The sequence below is a fragment of the Piliocolobus tephrosceles genome, chromosome 12 (genome assembly GCF_002776525.5).
Source record: "Piliocolobus tephrosceles isolate RC106 chromosome 12, ASM277652v3, whole genome shotgun sequence".
In the NCBI taxonomy this organism is placed as follows: domain Eukaryota; kingdom Metazoa; phylum Chordata; class Mammalia; order Primates; family Cercopithecidae; genus Piliocolobus; species Piliocolobus tephrosceles.
The window spans coordinates 101030668-101040800 of NC_045445.1; the positions used below are offsets into that span (position 1 = coordinate 101030668).

At 41.4% G+C, this 10133-nt stretch overlaps 1 protein-coding gene and 1 non-coding gene across 4 annotated transcripts in view; both read right to left on the reverse strand.

The window, feature by feature from the left end:
- Positions 1 to 690: 690 nt before the first annotated feature.
- RGN (regucalcin) overlaps positions 691 to 10133 on the reverse strand; it is a 16417-nt gene continuing 6974 nt past the window's right edge. The window contains exons 4-7 of one of the 3 annotated variants that reach the window (XM_026451739.1): positions 3977 to 4192; positions 2185 to 2316; positions 1781 to 1935; positions 691 to 1105 (exon numbers count right to left, since the gene is read on the reverse strand). In XM_026451739.1, the coding sequence (XP_026307524.1) occupies positions 1055 to 1105; positions 1781 to 1935; positions 2185 to 2316; positions 3977 to 4192 (554 nt within the window). In that variant the 3' untranslated portion in view covers positions 691 to 1054. The remainder of the gene's footprint in view (positions 1106 to 1780; positions 1936 to 2184; positions 2317 to 3976; positions 4193 to 10133) is intronic. The other 2 variants (XM_026451740.2, XM_026451741.1) reach the window with 2 other exon arrangements.
- On the reverse strand, positions 7176 to 7282 carry LOC111533661. The gene has a single exon (XR_002728933.1). It is a non-coding gene; the product is annotated as a U6 spliceosomal RNA (small nuclear RNA).

Genomic DNA, 10133 nt, shown 5'->3' on the forward strand with positions numbered 1-10133 from the left:
GGAGGTAGAGGCAGCAGTAAGCCGTGATTGCGCCCCTGCACTCCGACCCGGACGACAGAGTAGATCCTGTCAAAAAAAAAAAAAAAAAAAAAAAAAAAAGCGATTCATGATTCCAGTTAAAACATTGTAGCAGATTTCTTTTGTAGATATTGTCAAGCTGATTTGAAAATTTATATGGAAGGTCAAAGGAATTAAAATAGCCAAAGCTATTTTGAAAAAGAGCAAAGTTAGAGAAACCACACTACCTAATTTTAAGACGAATTTACAGTGACAGAAAGCAGATCAGTGGTTTCCTGGGGGCGGCGAACAGGCAGGTGGAGGGGCTGAAGGAAAGGATTACGACGGGACAAGGAAAGTTTTGGGGTAGTGGATAGATTCATTATCTTGTTTGTGGTGTTGGTTTCGTGAATATATGTGACAAATTTGTCAAATTGTACACTTTAAATATGTACAGGCCAATTATAACTCAATAAAGCTATTTTTGAAGTAAGTCTTTCCAAAGAGACATATTACTTTTACATCCAGTAGGTGGCAGCTGGAACCATGGATTTTGACCGTATGTTTGCGTCTTATCCTCCAGCCATATTTTAGTTTGTAAAATAACATATAGGAAGTGTAATATCTATGTAGGTTAGTTAGCATTGTGGTATATTTTATAAGATTATGATGAAAATAAAAGGGAACATAATAGGTCGTTACCAGATTATTATTTATTGTTCCTTGAAGCTTTAATATAGTTAAGTATGAAATGCAGAATCAAGAAGAGATATGTACCCACCCACCCTGGCAATTTACAAAGAATCAAGAGGCTGATTGACAGTTGAACGATTCTTTGCTCTTCTATAGTACCTTTTATAGAAAGCCTTAGAAGTGTTATCAAAGCCACCTGTCACTCCTTGTTAAAAACGCTCTGCCTTTTAAAAGTTGTAAATTAAAACTTAACCCTGTTAATGATATCATTGCCTCATTTTTCTTTCTAACTACATTGAAATTTCAGCCCCAAGATTCTCTAGTTGTCTTCAGAGCTCCCTGTGGCAGGAAAGAAGACCTGTCCTCATCCTGCATAGGAGTAGGGAGCAGTTCCTTTGACCCCCAGACCAGTTATCTGTTGAAAAAGAAAAGAGAGAATCTCAGGCGAAAGGTAATTCACAAGTATTCTTCAAAAGCATTTTTATGATTTGTAATAATATACTTAGCCACCTATTATCTTTGTTTTATTTCCTATCATAAAAAGGAATTACCTGACTGGATATTTATGGTCCAACCCAATTATTCATATAGTTTATAATTCAACTAGCAATCTTTTACGACTAACTTAGATTTAAAACTGAATTAGTTCTATCATCTGCCGCCTGCTAAGAAAGGGGTTTCTACATTATGTATTTCTTTTCAGCTCAAAAGCTGTATGATTTTTATCAGTGTTTATTCTACTGCTAAAAGATGTTAAAAATCTGAAAAATCCTTAAGACATCAAAACAATCAACTGATCTTCTAGGCATGTTGTAAATATTGGTTTTCCAAGTTCATTCTACTGATTTGAAGAGTTTCAATAAACAGGAAGTAAAAAAAAAATTAATGTACAAAGTAGGCTAAACACATCATCTTGGAATTCGGATAACTTACTCTCTAGAAAATCGAAATAAAATGTTTTTCAGTCTAGCATGATGAGCTTAACATGCTAAATAGGATTATGCTTTAGAAGTATGCAAAAATACCAATCACTCAGTTACTTACAGGGGATTCCCCCCAACCCCCAAAATCAAAGAAATGGTCATATCACCTTGAAAATTCCACCAGCTTCAGGCTGCCTCAAAAGGCCCTCGGGGTCCATCCCATCCCGGGCGCAGGTCACATACATTTCAGAGTAATTCTTCCCTCCAAAGCAGCATGAAGTTGTTTTATCAACAGGCACCTTCACAGTTTGAAGTCTTTTCCCTAGACCACCAAGTATTTTATTTAAAGTTTAGTTGCAGCAATTTCCAACCTGTGTATTGTTTCTAGGGAAGATCTAAGAAGACTGTGGGGGTCAGGATTCATCTGTGCATTTAATATTTAATCTGCTTTCCCTGACAATTTATTTTGAGCAAAAAGATGCACTTCTACAGGAAAAGAAATTCTGACTAACTTTCGGGCTTTATCTCTGCTTGGCCATGACAAGGATTTTTCATTTTGCTGTGGGCCTACCTGTCACAGGATCTAAACGAATCACTCTTCCTCCGTTGTAACAGGCCACCCAGAGCTTCCCCTCAGCATCAATACACATTCCATCTGGGATTTGTTCTTCTTTTTCGAGCTTGTAAACACTTCTGCGGTTGGCTATGGTTAAAAGGCAAAAACAAAAACAGAACCACAACAAAACAACAGGCCACTAAATACTGAGAATCAAACAGGGAGCTCTCAAGCTGGTTATAAATACTGATCACTTCAGCTTATCCAGTGTCTGGCATGTGAACAAAGGATTTTTACCACATGATTGGGATGGATTCATTGTCTTTTGTTTGGGTACAGGCATCTGTTTAAGCATTCAGAGGGAGAGAGAAAAAAGAAAGCAGAATTCTTACTAAAAGACCAATAATAGTTCTTTTTGAAGCTGACCTGAACTGGGGCCCTGCATGTCTATGTCAAGTACATGTCAGCTTGTGGTTAGACCTTTGCTGTTTCAGTTACAAAACTCTTGAGATCCACAAGGCAACTTAATGGTACCACGTGAACAGTTCATGCACAAAAACTAGCAAGATATATGAGTTCTTTTTCTGCCTGACTGAGTGCTCCAAAATCAAGACTAAATATTAGAAGAGCCTGTTTCTGGCAGGAGGGGCACTCAGAAACCACCTAGGTGCCCTTAAGTGGGGGGTAACCGCGGTATACAAAAAACAAATATCAAAATCCAGAACTTTATGCTACAAAGTCCAGGTCACTACAGTCATCAGATTGAGGTATAATGGAAAAATGTTAAAACCACGTATAATGACAATGGGTACAAACAGTCATAAAAAAGAGCACTACATCCTTTTTTCTTTTCCTTCCTTCCTTCCTTCCTTCCTTCCTTCCTTCCTTCCTTCCTTCTCTCTCTCTTTCTCTCTCTCTCTCTTTCTTTCTTTCTCTCTTTCTTTCTTTCTGGAGTCTCTCTGTTGCCAGGCAGGAGTGCAATGGCACGATCTCGGCTCACTGCAACCCCTGCCTCCCGGGTTCAAGCGATTCTCCTGCCTCAGCCTCCCAAGCACTACATATTTCAAAGCAAAACATCTGCATCAGAATAGTTTGCCTCTGATTAAATCTGCATGCAGAGTTCTGGGGATATTTTTTCGAAGTCATTTTTATTATTAGTGTTGCTCTTTTGTTTCATAAAAGGTTTGGCACCTTTCATGAAACAGTTTCAAGGACTCCCTTCTAGATTCTAAAGAATTCCTTCCCTCCCATTTTCCAACTATGGCTCCTTTCAAGCATATTGATGGAGTTGGACAACGTGCAATTACTTTTTTTTTGCGTTTCCATTTTGAAAGGTTGGTAATTAGCTTCTGAGTACTTGCCTATGGTTAACTAAAGTACAAACAAGAAACAGCAATCAAAAACCTCAAGGTTTCTGTTCTTTTGCACCAATATTCCGTTAAGTATTATCTGCCTTTAGGCACCTCCTGGTAGAACAGGATCCCTTTTGCAGTGAGCCTCTTTCTGGTGATGATGGCAAGGAAGAGGATTGAGAATCTATATTTGTATTAATTATTTTTTATTAGCTTCCCCAGATCTATCCACATTATGCCAAACTCTTGCCATGTTTAAATATGTTGAGGGCCATGGTTTGACTGGCAGCACAGTCAAGTCTGTGCTATCATTACTATATTGGAATAGTAGCATCAGAAAGCTCTCCATTTAAGTAAGGACCTCTGCACATGAGGCGAGGGAGAGGCGCCTTACTAGTCACAAACATATGAAAACAATACCGGCAGCACTGAGACAAATAATGAAAAATACATACAGATCTGTCCTGTCTGCAGGTCATAGTCAAAGGCATCCACGGAGTAGGACAGGCTGTCAATGTAATAGAAGATTTTGTGGTCTAGCGACCAATCCAAACCATTGGAGATGTCCACCTGGTCAAAGTACTTTTTCACGTGGTGGTCAGGAAAAAGGGAGTACAGGGCTCCCTGGTGCCGCTCAAGAACTGCCGGAGCTGTTTCCTCAGCCATGGTGCCTATGAAAACCAAAGAGCACTAAGCTCTGCCCCACAGCATCTTGCCCCATGCACGACACCATCCTTTCTCACCAGGGATCCTTTCCAGTGATTAAATCGAAGGAAATCATTACACAATTCTAATCTGGGCCCTATATATTTTTTAAAAATGACAATTACCTTGCGTATAATGCAAATTAAAACTGTGCCTAGAGGTTCTGGTTCAAAATAAGAAGGAGTAAACATGCGTGAACCTCATTTTCTCCCACTGAGCACAGCTATAAAACCTGGATAAAATACATGGCACAGCCGTCTTAGAACTCTGAAAAGCAAATATTAGCAGGTAGCTCAGGGAAGAACAGCAGACGTAGAAGTACCATGGAATTGATGGTGAGCTCTTCATTTTCTTCTCTGGTATCTGCCAGCCTGAACTCAATGCACCCTGAAATCCGGAAATGTGCACTGTGGTGCAGACAAGCGATCCAAGAGAAACCCCCTAGATCTGGTTCAAGGAGCAGAAAAGGAAACTCCTGAAGCTCAGAGAGAGTGGAGAAAATGCCTGGGTTATTTTCCACTCCTGTTTCTCCATTCTCTCATGCACCAGTCCCCAGACAAGTCTGCAGCAGGGGTAGCAACGGCAGAGAGAATGGCCAGCAGCAGGAAACTGTAGGAATGCAAACTCCAAGGGAAGGAGACGTTCATCTCCATTGGGTGAAGCTGCAGCCCCAAAAGGGTGACGCCAAATACTGTTGCTTTTATGTTATCTTTCTCTGTCCTTGCTGCTTGGCCCCAGAGGCAGCCTAGTCATAGAAACGGGTGGTTTCTGGCTGGTGGAATGAAAAGGAGAGGTCTAGGACACTGGAAATGACTGAGAGATAGTGAAGGGTCAGTTGCTCAGGAACGCAATCCCGTTAAGCTGTTTACAATCTCCTAGGCTCACCCCAACTTGGACTTACACATGCATGAATTGGATTTGAATTAGCCTACTGAAGACATTGAGAGCAGAGCTGATAGAACTCCTTCTGGGTCCCAGACTGACCACTGAGTGGCACACGTGTGGGACAGATCCTAATAACATCTAATAAAAAACAGGTTGGAACTTGTGGCCTAAACCTACACGTATACATTGCCTGCTAAGACAACTGTAACAACATTCTTCAAAGGATTTCTTCTTCCTCTTCCTCCTCCTCCTCTTCTTCCTCCTCCTCCTCTTCTTCCTTCTTCCTTCTTTCTTCTTTCTTCTTCGATATGTCATCCAGGCTGGAGTGTTGTGGCACGATCATGGCTCACTGCAGTCTCAATCTCCCATGCTCAGGCAATTCTCCTACCTCAGCCTCCTGAGTGGCTGGGGCTACAGGCACATACCACCACGCCAGGCTAAGTTTGTTTGTTTTGTTTTGTTTTTGTTTTTGTATTTTGAGTAGAGTCGGGGTTTTGCCATGTTGCCCAGGCTGGTCTCAAACTCCTAGACTCACTCTGGTTGCCCAGGCTGGAGTGCAGTGATGCGGTCTCAGCTCATGCAGCCTCGACCTCCTCTAGGCTCAGGTGATTCTCCTACCTCAGCCTCCCGAGTAGCTCAAGCAACTCAAGCAATCCACCTGCCTTGGCCTCCAAAGTGCTGGGGTCACAGGCATGAGCCGCCATGCCAAACCCCCTCCTTCTCCTTCTCCTTCTCCTTCTCCTTCTTCTTCTTCTTCTCTCTCTTTTTTTTTTTTTTTTTTTAGCAGCAGAGTCTTGCTCTGTTGCCCAGGCTGGAGTGCAGTGGCGTGATCACAGCTCACTGCAACCTCAACCTCCCGGACTCAAGTGTCCTTCCCACCTCAGCCTCTGAGCAGCTGAGTCTGTGGGGGTAAGCCACCATGCCTGGCTCATTTGTTTTATTTGTTATTTTTGTAGAGACGGGGTTTCACTGTGTTTCCCAGGCTGGTCTCAAACTCCTGATCTCAAGTGATCTACCTGCCTCAGCCTCCCAAAGTGCTGGGATTACAGGCTTGAGCCACCGTGCCCGGCCAAAGGATTTCAATAAGACTCAGGGCCTCATAATATTCAAAATGTCTAGAACACAACCCCAGATTACTTGGCAACACAAAGAAACATGGAAATCTCGACTCACATAGGAAAAGAGAATCAACAGATGCCGAAAATGAGATAGCACAGATGCCAAAGAGACAATGTAGATGGGAAGCCTGAATAGCAAGCAAGACAGGGTCGATCCTCCCTCCCTGGGGAGAAAGATGTTCCCTTGGCAGTTTCCTGCTCTAGGTCAGTTGGGTTTGTTTCATGGCTCTCCCTGCACACTATCTGCCTCACAGAAAAAGAGGCCTGGAACATGCACATGAATCTCCTGCTGCTTGGAAAGCCTCTTCCTTGGTGGACAGAATAACCTAGAGCCTCAGCTTCATTATCTAGTAACAAGCATAGACAGGTCAGATCTTGGGTGTGGTGATATCTTCAGGATGCGATCACCTTGAGAATCCACCTAGACTATAAGATGACCCCACCTTTTTCTGGGCCTGGGGCACCTCAGAGTAACCTATTAGGTATATACTACTGTACTAGTGTTAGGCATCTGCCAGAATACTGTAGTATTATAACATAATTATATATAATATTATAATATATAATATTATATATAGTTGTATTATATATTATATAATATATAATTATATTAATATATTATAATATAATTGCATTATATATTATATAATATATAATTATATTAATATAATATATTATATGTACTTATATAATTATGCTATATTATAATATATAAATTAAAATTATATATTATAATATATAAAGTAAAACTATATAAGTATAATATTATAGTATTAGTATTAGTACTATAGAATATTATAGTAATACCTAATAGTTACACCCACAATGACACCTACAATTTTAAGAGGTCTCTTGATGGCCCAGAAACTCCATGCTAAGAATGCAGGCCTTGGAGGCCATCTTTATTTTTGTCTCACAAAGTGCCTCAGAACTGTAAACTTTTAAAAAAATTATAGAGCTCTTCACACATTTGCGTGTCATCCTTGTGCAGGGGCCATGCTAATCTTCTCTGTATTATTCCAATTTTAGTAGATATGCTGCTGAAGCGAGCACAGAACTGTCAACTTCTACTCAAAAGATGGAAAGAAAATCAATTTCGGCCGGGCGCGGTGGCTCAAGCCTGTAATCCCAGCACTTTGGGAGGCCGAGACGGGCGGATCACGAGGTCAGGAGATCGAGACCATCCTGGCTAACACGGTGAAACCCCGTCTCTACTAAAAACTACAAAAAACTAGCCGGGCGACGTGGCGGCGCCTGTAGTCCCAGCAACTCGGGAGGCTGAGGCAGGAGAATGGCGTGAACCCGGGAGGCGGAGCTTGCAGTGAGCTGAGATCAGGCCACTGCACTCCAGCCTGGGCGACAGAGCGAGACTCCGTCTCAAAAAAAAAAAAAAAAAAAAAAAAAAAAGAAAATCAATTTCACCAGGAGGTGAAATATCCAATCACATATCTTTATCCTGCAGAAATTACTGCAGAAGGGCTTCCAAGAGATTCTCATCTTTAATCTTTCAATCTGTCCCTGACCATATCTGTGGTTGAATAAAGCCCAGGAAGATGGGAAGCAGTCTACAGTCAGCTGCTCTGACCTCTCCTGCCTTCCAGGTTGAACATGCACAGGGCCAGGACAGCAGGGCCAACAATATGAGGCGGCAGTGTGGGAAGGTGGGAATAGCAGAGATGGAGAATCAACTTTGGCTAACTTAGAAGGTTATTATGATGAGAAATATATGTGAAATGCATTATCTAATTTAAAACTGTAGATAAAATTCTTTTAAACCTGCATATAAATCATTCTGCAACCATCATAGTAAACTTTGGTTCAAGAAAGAATCATCAACGAATGTAAAACTTAAGGGAGAAATTTCGATGAGGACCAGGATATTTGTGTGGACTTAGAGTATCTCCCCATCTTGTAGCCAGCCTCCAAGATAGCCCCTAATGATTCCCACCTTTCAGCATCCTCACCCTTGGATAGTTCCCTCTGTCATTGTCTGTGTGACCAATAGCATATGGCAGAAGTGATGGTATGTCACTTCCAATTAGCTAAAGACCGTAGCTTCCATCTTGAATCTTGGGTGCATGCGTTTTCTCTCTCTCTCCTCTATCTCTCTGTCTCTCTCTCTCTCCTCTTATCACTAGTTCTAGGGGCAGCCATGTCCTGAGCAGCCATATGGAGAGACCCACCAGCTAAGGAACTGAAGCCTCCTGCCAACCCCTATGTGAATGAGCTTAGAAGTGAATCCTTCAGACCTCTTCAGAGAATCCAGCCTTTTCCGAGGCCGCAGCCCCTGCGGAAAGCTTGACTGCAGTCTTATGAGATAGCCTGAACTGGATCCATTCAGCTAAGCTGCACCCAGATTCTTGACCTTCAGAAACCATCTGAGATAATAAATATTTCTTATTTTAAGCCTCTTAGTTTCAGCGTAATTTGTTATCCAGCAATAGATAACTAACAACCCCCACAAATTGCTTATAAATTGCAATTAAAAATAGTTATGCAGTAGATAAATCTGACAGAGCCTTAACCTGGTGATCAAAATCACCAACGAGAGGACACATGGACATCGTGTACCTCCAGATGGGTTACCCTGAGAACAGAACATTATCTATGCAGTATTCCAGTCAGGAATGTATAACATCAACTTGATCACAAACAAACACCAGACAGATACTAAATAAGGAATGCCCTATTAAAAAAGGGGGAAGTTGGGTAGGGCTAGCTGTATTCTTCAAAAATGGCAATGTTATAAAAAACAACAACAAAAAAAGCTATGAAAATGTTCCAGTTCTAAAAAAGATCAAAGAGATATGAAAAGGAAATGCAATCCATGATCCTAGACTGGATCCTGTGCTGGAGGGAAAAAACGTGAGAAAGAACACTTTTTGCACAATTGACAAAACTGGGATTTAAATAGTGTATCAGATAAAATGACTCTATCAATGCTAAACTTTTTAACGTTGATCACTCTAACTGTGGTCATGTAAGAATATGTCATCGTTCTTGGGAAATTCACACTGCAGCATTTTAGGGGTAAATGCACATAGGATATACATGCAACCTACTCTCACATGATTCTGGAGATAGGCCGGGCGCAGTGGCTCACAACTGTAATCCCAGCACTTGGGAGGATGAGGTGTGAGGATCACTTGAGCTCAGGAGTTCAAGACCAGCCTGGGAAACATAGTAAGATCTCATCTCTATTTTTTTTTTTTAATAAAGGATTCCAGAGATAAATATGTTTAGATATATAAGTGTTGTTTGTACTATTCTTTTTTTTTTTTTTGAGATGGAGCCTCTCTCTATTGCCCAGGCCGGAGTGCAGTGGTGTGACCTTGGCTCACTGCAAGCTCCGCCTCCCAGGTGCACACCATTCTCCTGCCTCAGCCTCCCCAGTAGCTGGGACTACAGGTGCCCACCACCACACCTGGCTAATTTTTTTATTTTTAGTAGAGACAGGGTTTCACCTTGTTAGCCAGGATGGTCTGAATCTCCTGATCTCATGATCTGCCCGCCTCGGCCTTCCCAAAGTGCTGGGATTACAGGCGTGAGCCACCACGCCTGGCCTGTACTATTCTTATTTTTTTCTGTAAATTTGAAAATATTTCTGATTTAAACATCAACAACAAAACCCCTGTATTTAAAACTCACTTAAACCACCAAAATACCATACAGATTTTAGTTTCTGCTAGAGACAGAAATGCAAATGAAGATTTTATCATAGGATTTTGTGTGTGTGTGTGTGTGTGTGTGCTACAAGTTACTCAGGCAATAATAAAGAACCCAAGATTCATTACAAATAACACTTCTGAGGTAGTGAGAACTTTCTTTCTTTCTTCCTTCCTTTCTTCCTTCTTTCTTTCCTTCCTTCCTTCCTTCCTTCCTTCCTTCCTTCCTTCCTTCCTTC